Raw genomic sequence first — 14,995 nt, forward strand, 5'->3', positions numbered from 1 at the left:
TAATCTGTCTGACTAATTTTGGACCTTTTGGGGGTGGATTTTTCTTTCTGTTTTATACTAGCATAGAAATGGTGGTGTCCTGTGTATTTCACATACTTGAGAATCATGTTATATTAGTTTTATTCAGGGTGAAAACCCAATCAGAGAGTGGTTTTAATAGCCCATCAGAGAGTGGGTTAGGCATTCATGCAATTCTTTTAAATTATGTTGAAAGTATTTTTCAGTATCCACTGTAAGAGACCTATATTCACTTTTTGTATTTACTAAGTATATACCTTTAAATAGATTCTTTTTAAAGGATGTAAATGTTTGAATTGACTTAAACATAGCTATAAACTTGTGTATATTATGCTAAGCTAAACAGTTTCTAAACAATTAGAGTCGTGTTATAAAGCTATGTAGATAAATGAAAATTATTTAATTACACTGCAAACAGGAAGGTTAGGAAGGAAACCACTGTAGAAGTTTTAATTATCTTCTGTCTTCAAATCAGGTATTGCCAATTGTGGTTTTCTTCAGTACGGTTATGTCTATGCTTTACCACATTGGATTCATGCAGTGGCTTGTTGGAAAGGTATGCATTTTTGCCAATTAGATGTTCATTTGGCTAGTGTGGGAAATGTTTTGAACATGTGCAGAGGAGCCACAGGCTGGAAATAGTTCCAGATGTTACCATTGCAAAATCTTGATTGGCATCTCTCAGTCTGGTTTCTTTGCTTATGTCATATTAATTGTTAGATTTGTCTGGTTAGCTTTAGCGTTCCTCAGATGCCATACTTGCTTAAATCTTCCTTTCTGCCTGCCCTTCTCCCAGCCCTCAAAGTGCATGATGGAGATTAAATCACTGAGAGTGAATTTCTGCTAAGCATTTCAGTAGCAATTGCATATACCTTCCTATCACAGATACCCAGATAAGATCAAAGCATGTTCCTCATCTCACTCTCTTAAGTGTTCATTTCTGTCAGCATCTGTGTCAAGTGCTACTGTCTACTAAGATCAAGTCCACTTCTGTTGTCTCTGTCCAATAAATGTCATATGAGGGAAAAGATCTTCCTCTATGGTGTTAGTTAAACTATTTTGAAGATATTCTTAAATTAAAAGTTCTTTGCCCTTTGCATTCCCAGGATTGTTATATAGGCACAATGAACATCGTCTAGCTGACATTAGTGTGCTAAAATTGCAATGAGACATTTTTAGCCTTAGTCTAAGTTTCACATTTTTTTCCCTTCATATGATCCAAGTATTTTTGGACAAGAATATAAGTAATAAGAACACATCAAAATATCTGTTTTGTTTAATTTAGTTTAACATTTTTATGCCCAGAAGGAGCCTGGAGTACTTTCAGTTCTGTTAAATTACTTCTCCGTCTTATTCTAGCATGTACCAATTACATGAATGTGCTATACTTTTAAGCTGAAATCATTAACTCAGGAAGTATTGTAAGATATCTCTGAACTCTTAGATTGCTATGATTAACTCAAGAAGGGCATAGAACAGGCAGAACAAATTTTTGTTTCCTTTTTTATAATCATTTTAGGTTGGTTGGATAATGCATGCCTTCATGGGAACTACTCCTGTTGAGTCTCTGGTAGCTGCGGGTAACATATTTGTGGGACAGGTGAGCTGGAGCACTGAAAAACATGCTAACATGTAACAATATTACAGAATTTAGGGAAATAATGCTGCTCATTGAACAGCTGTGTATTAAAAAAATAATCTCTTTCAAAGCTAGGATTCCACTACGTCAAGTCTGATGATATGTTTCCAAAATTGCAGTATGTTCATTGGCAGTATTGGCAGTGATGCACAGTGGAAAGGATTTGGGAAACGATATGTTTTCCCAACAGAAGGTCAAGCATAATGTAGATGGTAGATCTCCCCGCTAGACTACTCCAAGGCTATGAAGAAATAACAATTTCAGAGTTCTTTTTCAGTTGAGAAGGCCAGTGATACGAAAAGATGGCACACAAAGGAGGCAAGGGCAGGAGAGAGACAATGAAGAAAACTAAGATCCAGGGTTAGCAGCATAAGGCCTTATTCACAAAAAGAGTGGACAGCATCTAACAGGCCACTTTAATGGGAAATGTATTAAACCCACATTTACAATAATGTCTGTCCCAAGCTTAGTAGCAATGTAGAAAGATCAACAATTGACATCCAAGCCCAAATGCACTATTAGCATGATATTTAGCAGTGGCGCATCACCACATCACACTGCTTCAAGATTTAGAGTGGTACCATTGCGCAACTCTGCCTCCAGGATGTGCTCGCACATATGCTAGAGGAATGTGTTTCACTTGACTAACAGCCTTATTTGTGGGTCAGACCTGTGGCTGTCTCTAAGTCACTCAGAATTGGAATAGAATTTCTTGGCAGTTTCACTGTGCTTTTCAGGGAGACAGCAAACCAGCAAGAATTGTCTTCAGACATTCTCTTTCTTGGGATAAAAAAGCCCAATCTATTGAAATTGGAGCACTTGCTAGCACTAGGATTAACTAGTCAAAGATACCTAAGAGAGTATGATGCAGACACTCATTTTCCTGCTCTTAATAAAAGAAATCTTTGGGCTTTTATTAGGGGTTTCTTAATTTGGTGCTTGTTTTTCACTTCCAGACAGAGTCTCCTCTCCTGGTACGGCCCTACTTACCATATATCACGAAATCTGAACTCCATGCAGTCATGACAGCAGGATTCTCAACTATTGCTGGAAGCGTCTTAGGAGCATATATTTCTTTTGGGGTAAGACAGGGGAAAAGAACTAGAAAATGTATAGTTTATCTGAAATATTTTGAGTATTTCACCCAGCTACAATGCTTTGAAAGTATCCCTCAATAATTCCCACTGTTTGTGGGGCTTTCTTTGTCTCTGAAGGAATTAGCCACAAAAATCCCTGGTCTTCTGGCAGCTCATTCTCTTAATTTCCTTATGAGCAATATGAACTTTTAATGACCTCCTATAGAAAAATCATACAAACTTAAAAAATTAATTGCATTCCTACATGTTTGTGCGTAATATGGTTATCATGGAATATTTTCTGTCACCTGGAATTCTAGGTTTCCTCCTCCCACCTACTGACTGCTTCCGTTATGTCAGCGCCAGCATCATTAGCTGCCTCCAAATTATTCTGGCCTGAAACTGAAAAGCCTCTGGTAACTCTGAGGAGTGGCATACAAATGGCAAAAAGGTAAGCTGATCTAGGTACTAGTTAATACTGCTGCAAAAATGAGGTCTGGAAAAATAACTCTTCACACATAAATTTTAGGTCAATTATGTGGTAGGTGTGCAAGCAATAAATTAATTACAGACTATATACTGCAAATGGTTGATTTATGAATTCAGGTGAATGCGCCCCATTACAATCTAACATACGCCAAGCACCTGGGCCAAGATGTAAACTCTCCAAAGAAAGAGGGAAATGCCTACCTGAGGTGACCTGCCAGGAGGCTTTCTCATTTGTAATGTTGCTGTCTTTTTTCTGAAATGAATCTGCAAATGCAAACCTGTAAAAAGCAAAGTCAAAGCAATCATTTCACAGCAGCAGCAAATTTGTTGCCCATCTGCAGGGACACTTCTCTTGAGAACGACAGGGAAAGCAAAAAGGCTTCTAAGGATCTGTTTCTGAATGGCCCAAGCATTTCTCTAAGGGCTGTGTGGAAGTGACCACTGCCTAATCCAAGCAGTGTTACAGTTTTGAGATCTGATCCATACCTTGCTCAACCCTGAATTTACCAGAATTCATCCTCAGGGCACCACAAGCATATGCATCGTGTCTGCCATGAGGATTGACAGGAAAAGCCTACTTCACCTCATCATTCCTCTTCATTATTTTCTCTATGAGTGTACAGGCTGCTTCAGTATTAGAATTCTAATCAAATGCATGTAGCTTTTAGTTCTGTTATTTGTTCTTGAATTTAAAGATATTCATACTCTGGTTTTCTCTTCATTGGCAAAGTGAATCAAAGAATCTGCTGGAAGCAGCCAGTCAGGGTGCCTCTACGTCCATCGGGCTAGTAGCAAACATTGCTGTGAATGTGATCTCCTTCCTTGCACTGCTGAGCTTCCTCAACTCAGCCCTTTCTTGGGTGGGCAACTTGTTTGACTATCCACAGCTGACCTTTGAGGTATGATCTCCAGTTTCTTTGTGCAGCTGACATACATGCATAATTTGTCTTTCTCCAATTTAAGTGCTTGTGTGGTTTGTTTGTTGTTGTTTTTTGTTCTCATTTTGTGTTTTAACATGATTTAAACCCATATTTTATTTGCATGTTCTGAAAAAATTCTTAACAGTTGAAGTAAAATTTTTGCCATTAAAGTATTTCTGTATCTATTTCTGTATATATCTACTGAACTGTATTAGTTTGCATATGGTCTCCCTGTGTGGTGTTCTTGCTAATGCTCAGGGTATCTTTACACAGAGTAGGGTAGCACCTGCCTCCTCTGACTTGGCAGTGCAGCACATCTGTCAGTTACACGCTTGCCAAGCCATTAACATCTCCTTCAGCTAAACATAAAATTGGCTTTAGCTTCAGAAGGTCCCATCAAACCCTTAATGCTCACTTAGATGGGCAAACTGGGGAAAGGCTGGACTTGCCTGAAACCAGACTTACTTGATATCAGCTAGTTCTCAGTACAATTACAAAGTAAAACCCAAATCACTCAACAGAGCAAATAGGTTTCAAATAGGACTTCTGTTTGAACCTAGGTCAATATGTCATTTTTGACCCAATGCAATCACCTAGTTTCAGTGGTTTGGGCCTTTTTGTTTTGCAAGACCCTAATAAAAGCCCAGTGAGAAACATAGATATACCTTGTCTTAAAGGTGCTGCCAAAGTGAATAGTTACTCATAACAGATATGGCTTCAGCAACACTTAGTTATTACCCTGCCAGGCTTTCACAGATATCTCACTGCACCCTGGACACCCATAGCTGAGGAGAGGCACAAGTATGCATTCCTTAGGCATACTTGTGCAGGGGCTGGTATTTTCATAACTGCTGGGTGGACAGGTACATAGTCCACAAGGAATTGAGACATAGAGACATGATGCATGCAGTCAGTCTTCCCTTGGGAGACACACTATCGTGTAACCTTCTGTGAGCAGAGAAACCAGCCAGAAATAGTAACTGCTTAAAGACCTCCATTATATTCCCTAAGGACAATCTGACCAAAGCCTTTCACAGTTGGAAATAAGCTACACTGTGATATGGGATTTCTTTTTCAATTTGCATAAATCTTATAATGCCAGCAAAAAATAGGTACAGCTTTAATTATGTCAGATGCACAGCTTTTATGCAGGGACAACTCTTTTGTTTACACCAGTTGGAGTCCAATAACCTGATAATTAAGCATGTTCATTAACACATTTGATTTAATCTAGCAGAAGAATTAGAATCCTCAGTTCTCTTATCAGCTCTTTTAGTTCAATCTTCATTCTTTTTGTCAAACACTGTGCCCAATTTGAAGCCATTATTTGATGGAAAAGAAGGCACAGAAACCTTTGTTTTATTTTACATATAAAATTAGGGATATATAAATATTTTCTTATATCTAGACTCTGGATTAACGTTTTAAAAGGTACTCAAGCATGTCTGACAATTAAAAACTCCCAGAGTTTGTGGCAGCAAATATTGAAGGCAAATTTTCCTCTGCTAAAATAAAACCATCCTTATTTTAAGTTTAGAAAACTTACTGTCTGCTATTGTTCTTTGGCATGTATTTTGACCTGTTTTTTTCTTATACATTCTGCAGAACATTTGTGCTTATGTCTTCATGCCATTCTCTTTCATGATGGGAGTAGACTGGGAAGACAGTTTTATTGTTGGTGGACTACTAGGTTACAAAACTTTCTTCAATGAATTTTTGGCTTATGAGCGCCTTTCAAAACTGATTCAAAACCGAGAAAAGGGTGGAAGCATGTACATTAATGGTGTGAAACAGTATATGACAGTAAGTAAAATTTTCTGTTCTACAGATTTATTTGATCAAATACTTCAATGCTGAAACTCGACATATTTTTTAATATGGGCATTAAATGGTTGCATAATTACTCTAAGATGTGTCTTTGAGCAACAGAGTTCAGTTATGAAAGTGTAGCATTGCTCTGTGCAGTTGCTGTGACTGTCATTGCCCTCGCTGTCTTGAACGAGCATAGAAACAGAAGGGCATGAGTTTGGGGAACATGCAGTATCCCACACGACACCACACTTAAGACAGAGGCTGTCCTCAAGGCAAGTTTCTTCTTACCTGATTCTCAGCACTTCTCTATGAGCTACTCTCCCAAGAAGACCCTGAGGAAGAACTTGAGGATCCTCCTGCCCTCAGAGGTTTGTCCAAGCATTAAACTTGAAGAGAGGCATCTAGCAAGCTCTAGCAGGTGGCATTACTGGCACATCTTTGCTGTAGGCTATTGTTCCCTCTGCAGAGGGCAGTAATAAGACATGTAGTACATGCCATACACCTCCCTTGCCACACTGAATCCAACCAGTCTGTCTCAATCAAGCCTTCCAGCCTTGTCCCACCTCTCATTCACAGTTTACCCAACAGATGTGTAGCTCCTACTACAGAGCCCTGAGAAAGGCAATGCTAAGGGCATCTTGCATGTGTGCACAGCGCCAAAGATGATTCAGTGATGAAAGACCTTTGTGGACATGACTGCTCCACTATCTGGCATTCGCACACACAGCACATGCTGAATTCGTCCTGAGCACTGGCAACTATGATATCCAACTTTACACCTCCATTGATCCGTCTTTCTTAAATCGAGACAGATTGTCACTGTAGAGAAACCCTGAATTAGGAGGTATTTTGTGCAGCTCTTATTTGCTTCTTTGAATCAGATTGGATGCTGTGGATACCTCTTATATTAAAAATCAAAACCAAATTCCTGACCACTTGCATTCCTGATTAACAGAACATATTTCACATGTGGAGGCAGAAAGCCAGGTGTTTTGAACAAATATTCATACTCTTGTCTGAGCGTCCATTACCAGCGTTCCTCAAATTTTGGGCAATAGAACCCTGGGCTAGAGTGATCTTTGATGTGCCATACTATAGCTGTGCTTCCTTCTACTACATGAATATGACACTGAATTCCTGCATGAGTGAATAAGGATTTTTTAGTATGGAACAGAGCCTTAAAACACAGATCCTAGGACCGCTATTTGACTTTTTTTTCCCCACATAAGATTTCATATAGAACTTTCACATTCACTTCGAATACCTACAAGGACCTGTATCAACTTCCATATACAGGTGAAAAGCTCTGAGAAACATAAACAATTTTGATTCATAATGCTGGTAAAAATTGGCTGATAAGCGTTATAATTATAGCACAACAGTTCAGGTGAGGGTGTGCTTGGCTTCCATTTTTAATTTCTCTTCAGCTTCAGAGCTCTCTAATTCATCCACACAGATATTCTAGTCAGACTGAGCAAACAAGTGTCTTCACCTGAGTCATTAATTACATGGCTTCCTGTTTTCAGAGCTAGGAAAGTGCAAATGAAAGCAGCGTACACAGAGCTTTTTCTAGGAAAAGCTGGTAGAGTGGGTACTTGAAAAACATTTTCCTGCATTTGTACAGATTGATTGAAAGTATCTACAAATTGATGTTCATAAAAGAGGAATTAATCCAGAGGAACTTCTAATAAAGAGGAAACCTGCTAGAACACTCACTCATTTTCAGCTTGAACCTAAACCACAGTAAATAGGAATTCGGAGCTGCCAGGGGAACAAAAATCCATTTGCTGAGATATGTTGTCTCCTTTCTCAAAATGTTTGAACTACATTTATCTGAAGGCTTGCAAGGTTGGTAGCCTGATTTCACCTAAAGGACCATTTTGTGTCCTGTGAGGGGTCCCTCTGTGGAGACAAAGGCCAACCTTGTCTCTGCTCTGCAGTCCAGGCTTAGTTGGTGTTACCCAAGGGGAGAAAGGTGGCAGAAGACAGAAATAAGCTGTTAGTGGGGATTCCAAAATCATAATGTCCCTCTCTGCTTGTCAACACACTCATGTACCTACTTACCTACTTAGTAGTAGACCAATTTGTCTTTGCACAGGGTGGAAGCATGTACAAAGTAGCTTTGTAATATAGAGCCCTCTGCTTCTTCAGGGTAAAAGAATTCAGGGATGCATATGAAAACTTGAGGTTTCAAAAGAGTTTTATAGAAGCATCCAGCTGTGAAAAACAAGTTGAGTTATAGCTCTCTGACTCATACTTTCAGAAAACAGCAGTTAAATTGCCACTAGTAAGATAAGATTTTTTTTTCTTTAATTACTACTACTCACTTCAAAAAGGCACAACAATATATGTGAAAGATAAAATCATTACATAGTTTGACAGTCCTCACATGGGCAATGGGTGTAAAAGTCTGTGACTTTCAACAAGGGAACAAGTCTACCTTTCTGAAAGCCAGACCTTGGGCACTAACCAAGCAAAACAGTTATTTTTGTACTCAGAGCCACAATGCCATGTTTTCAGACCTTTAAATCACAATGAGCTGTTTCAAACCACTCAGAGGGTGTGTCTTTACTTTTCAGGTTCGCTCTGAAGTCATTGCCACCTATGCTCTCTGTGGATTTGCCAACTTCGGCTCCCTGGGACTGGTAATAGGAGGCCTGAGTAAGAACCACTCTCATAGACAATTTGTTTGTTAAGCAAATCCCAAAGAAAGCACCAAAAGGAGCAGGCTGGGGGTGAAGCTTAGCAGCATTAGGGGCTGAGCAGCTGCTCTGCTAAAGCTTAGCATTCAATTGTGAATGGAAGGGCACCCAGAGAGGTACAGGCTTTGTCTGGGAGAGGTGCTGAAGGCAAGGGGAAGGAGCCAAGCCCCTCTGATAGACTTCCCTGTTTAGACCTCAAACATGAAGTTGAGCTACTACTGCCCATGAGCTTCAGGAGAAGCAGGTCAACTCCATAGCATGCTGTAGGCTTATAGGGAAAGAATTTTAAAAAAAGCTTTTCAGATCTCAGTGGAAAAAGAAAAATTTAAAATCTGAATTCCTCACCAGGCAGCCAGATGGCTGGCAATCATCTTTACCCTGAAGCCACAGTGGGCTGAGCAGTGGAGGAGCATAGAGGAGCGAAACCTAGCCATAGGGACAGACCCTTCTGAAGGGCACAGTCATCCAGCAGAGACATGCAACCTGCCAAAGAAAATGAAAGTTACCATTTTGAATATAAGCCACCCTCTTAACAAAGAGAGCCAACACTGGCACTTGGCCTTCAAATAACCCACTAAAAAATGTCCCATTTTTCCTCCATGTTTCCCCTAGTTTAAACTGCAGTGTGGGAAATTACTCCTGCAGGGAAAAAAGCTGGCAGATTCACCTTCCTTATATGTATTTCTGTTTGACATACACTTTTGTTTTTCTTCTAGCAAGCATTGCTCCCTCAAAAAAGAAGGAAATAGCTGATGGTGCTTTCAGAGCAATGATTGCGGGAACTGTGGCCTGTTTCATGACTGCCTGTGTTGCAGGTACAATGCTCGGGTTTGGTGTCCCCTGCAGTGAGTGACCACCACGTGGCAGTACACCAGCACCATACTATATCCACTTAGGCTGCCCCTGTCACTCAAACACAAGTATCTCTGTGCTTGGCAGGATTCAAAGTTGATATGAGATAAAAGGTTCTTGAAAACTAGAATTTGAAAAGATGTAAATATTTCAGTTCTCCATTATGCCTGTGTTTTTAGGAGAGGGGTATGGGTATGGTGTTTTAATGGAGGAGTGTTTTGTTGGGTTTTTTTAGTTAGTTGGTCTGTGCAGAACATGTGACTCATAAACAAAGCAAATTATAGATGAATTGCAATCCATCCTCCATACCACTAGTTACAGGAATAGAGAACTAATTTTGGAAAAGAAACAGAAAAGTGGAATGAAAGAATGTAAAAGAGTAACAGTGAGTGAGAATCTGAACAACTCTTCGTCATAATGTTAAGTCGATATTTTGAGAGAATATTATTTCCACAGAGCACTTAGGCTTGTGAAATGGTTCTAAAATGGGACTCCTTTTTTCCAAAATTTCAGCTTCAATTTGAGTGAAAAATCACAATGCAACAGTCATTTTAGGGAGTAAATTAAAAAGAACAAATTAATTATTCAAAAGATTAATTAATGGATATGTTTCAGTATGTTATAGGTAAAAATTGACCCAGCCAAATTAAGAAGAAATAAACAATTTTTATTATAGCGATCAAATTCTATCTGAGCCAGCCACAAAGAGAAGGACAGTGCTGAGCCCGGGATCAGCACTGGGTGAGACACAGGTCTGACCCCTCTAGCAGAGGGTCTCCTATGCTTCATACCACCCGTTCTGCACAAGCAGTTTTTATACAGTTTATTTTGCTTGAGGCCAGGATTTCGGTGCTCAGCCTTTTCTTTCCATTCAAAGTCCCACATATTCATAAGGTTTCTTTTCTCTGCGCCGGGTTGAACAATCCGAGGTCCGGGAAGCGATGTACATCGGTGATTGAGTTACGATGTACATCGGTGATTGAGGTACGGGAACCCAGCATTGAGATGCATCTTCTGGAGGTTCCAGTGATCCCAGTCTCGGGTAGATGTCGGGACAATCATCGCCTGGGAGTTCCTAGATCATCTTGAGAATCCAGGGAGACACATGTATTAACTTGTAAATGAAACCTTATCGGCAATGGTTTCAACATATGTGAGGCAACCCCCCTGACTCTGGCTCGCCTGCTTTATGCCTATATTTTAATCATATAAAACTTCTACCCATATATCACTTTATAGGCATGAATTATACATACTACGCATAACAAATAGGTTATAAATTTATCCTCAGTATTTCACAATCCCTTTTCCAGCTCTCTTTACTGAGCATGTAGTAGACAAAATTGGTATGACATGATATGACAAAGGTTAAAGCACTCATATTTCAACAATGAAGAAAGATCTTGGTACTTTATGTAGCTAAAACCACTATGTCAATTTCTACCATAATTCTCTATGCCTTGGTGTTCATGGTAGCAACAGAAACATACGTATTTTAAAGAAAAGCTCACACTATTTTCTGAAGGCTACAGAACCAGCACACTTGAAATAACATTAGTCTCACAGCCATCCATAATATTTTAATATGTGACACTACTCTGCATAACTGAGGAACCAGGAAGCCCTATTAAAATGTGTCATTTCACAATACTGATGTTAAGAATAATATTGTGAACAGCCACTGAGAAAATCTCTCCAAAATAATAGAATGTGCTTTGGAACGAAAATTGCATTCCACCCACTCCTGCCATGGTAAATGCTTTCCTTATGCTCAGGAGAAAGTAGAAAAGCCAAGCAATTTCTATTACCCCAGTTAAGATAATAACATATTAAAAATGTGTCCAAGTTCTACAACATTACATATAGAAGGAGCTATCACTTTAATACTTTTTGTGTCTCCATTACTCCAGTGACTGATGTCATTTGTATTTGTAGGAAATTTTAGAGAATACGTAGCAAAGCAAACTCTAGTTGAAACAAAATAAGAGGTTCTGTATTGACTTGCACTTCTATAAATGCAGCATAGCTTCATTTCAGTTAATGAAAACACACTGACCCAGCAGAGAGAAAGGCTTTACTATATAATATTAATACCATTAGAGGCAGGAAACCAAAATTATCCAAGTGTAACAGGTTGCTGTAGTTTAATTTCTACATATAAAAAGTAAATAAATTGTTGTGGTTGCTCCTTAATTCAGTTTTTAAAAAGTATTTAGATTAGAAGTCCCACAGTTCAAAGGTTTTGGCCTGGTACATTTACATAACCACTTCAAATGGTGATTTTGTGTCAGCCAGAATGGTTAATTTGATCATGACTTCATGACTCATATTCTCAAATCTTACCTTCCTCTTCATTATTCATTAAGAAAATTGTAACTTACTTCACAGGAATGCTTACTGTCCCTAGTCTGGAAGTTCCTTGCCACATCTTATTAGGAAATGCTTCCAACTTCACAGATTTCCCTGCCAACAGCACAGAGATAGTTGAATGCTGCCAGCAACTCTTGACCAGGTATTGAGAACCCTTTATCCTCTGAGAGTAAAATTAGGGAGTTCATGTCTTCACTGGAAACCTTTTTTTTTTTTTTATTTGGCCTCTTTTCTTAGGCATCTGCTTTCAGTGAACTATTGTCTTTTAGAGGAATGGCTATTGAATTGCTGTTGAATTGTATTCTTCTTGGGGCATTTTTCCATTGAATGACAAACACCTACAGAACCAACAGACAGTTCAAAATATCTTTGTTGAAACCTCCTCATGAGAGAAGGGTCAAGCACTGCTCTCTCTGTGGTGACCAGTGACAGGACCCCCAAGGGAATGGCCTGAGGCTGTGTCAGGGAAGGTTTAGGTTGGGTGTTAGAAAGAGGTTCTTCCCCCAGAGGGTGGCTGGGCACTGGAACAGACTCCTCAGGGGAAGTGGTCACAGCACCAGCCTGACAGAGTTCAAGAAGCATTTGGACAATGCTCTCAGGCACAGGGTGTGACTCTTGGGGATGGTGCTCTGTGCAGGGCCAGGAGTTGGCCCTCAATGATTCTTCGTTTATCTCAAATACTAACAAGAAAATAAATCAAATATTTGAACTAATATAATGTTAACCTAGTATTTGAGGTTAGCAATAGCTTAAAAAAAGTCAGGAGCCTTTCCCTCCCTTCCCTCTTCTGTCTGTAATGTGACTGAAGATAATAATAATCAGGCCTGTTTACATTGAGAACTTTACATGCATTTAAAGTAGAAAAATATTTCAAGATAAATGTATTTCACAACTCTCTATCCATGGTAGAGAAGAAATATTGATATTAATATATATTCAGATATACTTAACACTATCTCACAAAGAACCAAAGGTCTATGTGTTTAGGTTATGGCAAGAACCTTTCAAATTTGTCCTAATGCACTTTCTTTTTTATTTTTTCTTTTTTTCTATTTTCAAAACTAATTACTTTAGAAATAAATGCTCTTAATTCATAGGTTTTTTTTTTCTTGCTATTGAAAAAAGAACTTACACAGCAAAAATAATCTTTGGGTACATTCATTCATTGTTATTTCTTCATTACTCCAACTTTTCCTCATCACACTACTTTTGGCTCTACCTTGTTGCTACAAAGACAAGAACATGTTCTATTTTTAGCAGAATCAATGTTAAGCAGATGCTTTTAAAATGTAAAGATATTGAAAAGGGAAGTGAAGCCCTCAATCATTTCAGTCATCTAGGGGGATATACCAGAGGCATGAGGACTTGCTACAGAAAACCAGAAGTTATCCTGATAAAAAGTGAGAACATCTGGATGTAGCACTTGGCTGGAGTTGGGAAAGTCTTCTCTCTGTTTTGTTTCTCATGAAAATGTTAATACATCTAAAGTTGCTTTGGAGAATGTGTGTTGCCATGTGCATGTGTGTGTGTGTTTATATATATATACTGCAGAGAGAGATTCCCATGACAAAATTATGTGATTCTATAAAAAGGAGTTTTATCTGATTTCTGCTTTATTTCCTCCCCCAGTGCAAATCATTTGGAGGAGATCTTTCCTGGAGGAAACTACAGTCTGAATTCCTGGAAAGTGTGTTGCCAAATACTGGGTCAACCTTCTTTTCATTGCACTTAGGTTAAGTTTGATTTTTTTTTGACAGGATTGATCATAAAAAAGAACTGTGTTCCTTGGAAGAAAGGAAATTTAAAATTTGCTTTGCTACAATGAGTGTGAATTTCCCCATGCAATCTTTATTTTTCATCTCTTACTAGTCCAATTCCTCTGATTTGTTTGGAATTATTTATAAATTAAACTAGCATAAATGGAAGACACCTCTTGCTGCAGAATTCTTCTCCCACTACAAATCAAAATAGAAGAATATTTCTAAGCCTGCTTCTCCTGCTTTTATTTCTACCCTGAAACTAACTAATTTGCCAGGTTAAACTGCTGTAAAGAAAATCAGACTCAGAAGATTTGGCTGCCAGAAAGCTATGAACTAGAAATAATATTCAGAGTTACCATCAATTTCTAATGCTAATTCTGCCATTTTTTGATGGCAAAGAAGTCTTTACTGCATGAAGAGAAATTACTTTTCTGCAACAGAAAATGCAGAGAGATGACTTTTCTGCAGAGATAATTATATGCATACACATATATAGATATATATATATATATATTCCTACCTATACCTAGGTAGCTATAGCTGCACATGAACTGAGCTACCAACCTGTTTACGTTATCAGCTTGGCCACTGAAGCACCCAGACTGGGGGCTAGCCACTCAGCCACAGTCCCCCTTCTGCCCAAAGGAGAGTGCAGGAAGTTGGTCACTGTTTACAGTTAACTCACATTAATGAAAATGTCCAGCCTCCAAGTAAAGTTTCCTGTATTAATTCTTCTAAATCTATGTTTTTAACCATTGTGAAAATTGATCCTGGAGTCACCAACAAAGAACTTTTATACACATTTGATCATTATCAAGAACAGGAAAAATCAGGTCCATACCATGACTATTCCTGTCAAGCAAGCTTAATGTAGGAGATGTCCAGAGGATCCCCTTGAAGAAGAAAGTGTGTCATGATTTTAAGCTTCAGAACTTCCATAGACTCAAAAACTGGTAAGTTCTGTGCAGAGATGGGGGCGGGGGGGGAGAGAGAGTGATTACTATCCTATGACATCGCTAATGCTAAAGACTTGGGGAAAGGAGGTCAGAAATAAAGTACAGGAATATTGGAAAATTCTGACACATTCTGCAAATAAAAATTGTGCAGATGGTCTATTCAGGAAAAGCAATTACTAATTTTTCAAGCTTCTATTAATTACTGCAGAATCTTTTCCAGGAAATCCAAGTTCATAAACTTAGACAGCTGCCAGTACAGTTATTTCCAGGGAGTATTTATTTGAACTTACTGTGAAAGTGCTAGTTTCCTGTAAAGATCAGTTTATTAACTTAATCCCCAGAAAAGTTATAAATGTCAGTATTGCTACTACTTGTGATTTTTTATCTCTGGTTTTATATTG

At 38.7% G+C, this 14,995-nt stretch overlaps 1 protein-coding gene across 1 annotated transcript in view; it reads left to right on the top strand.

Annotated features, from left to right (window-relative positions):
- SLC28A3 (solute carrier family 28 member 3) overlaps window positions 1-13,744 on the top strand; it is a 38,859-nt gene extending 25,115 nt beyond the window's left edge. Inside the window, exons 9-18 of the mRNA XM_053931862.1 lie at window positions 494-574; window positions 1,538-1,618; window positions 2,614-2,739; window positions 3,054-3,184; window positions 3,953-4,121; window positions 5,748-5,945; window positions 8,534-8,615; window positions 9,373-9,471; window positions 11,897-12,020; window positions 13,508-13,744. Coding sequence (XP_053787837.1) covers window positions 494-574; window positions 1,538-1,618; window positions 2,614-2,739; window positions 3,054-3,184; window positions 3,953-4,121; window positions 5,748-5,945; window positions 8,534-8,615; window positions 9,373-9,471; window positions 11,897-12,020; window positions 13,508-13,610 — 1,194 coding nt within the window. The 3' untranslated portion in view covers window positions 13,611-13,744. The remainder of the gene's footprint in view (window positions 1-493; window positions 575-1,537; window positions 1,619-2,613; window positions 2,740-3,053; window positions 3,185-3,952; window positions 4,122-5,747; window positions 5,946-8,533; window positions 8,616-9,372; window positions 9,472-11,896; window positions 12,021-13,507) is intronic.
- Window positions 13,745-14,995: the final 1,251 nt, after the last annotated feature.

Source organism: Vidua chalybeata, chromosome Z (assembly GCF_026979565.1).
Source record: "Vidua chalybeata isolate OUT-0048 chromosome Z, bVidCha1 merged haplotype, whole genome shotgun sequence".
NCBI classification, from domain to species: Eukaryota; Metazoa; Chordata; class Aves; order Passeriformes; family Viduidae; genus Vidua; species Vidua chalybeata.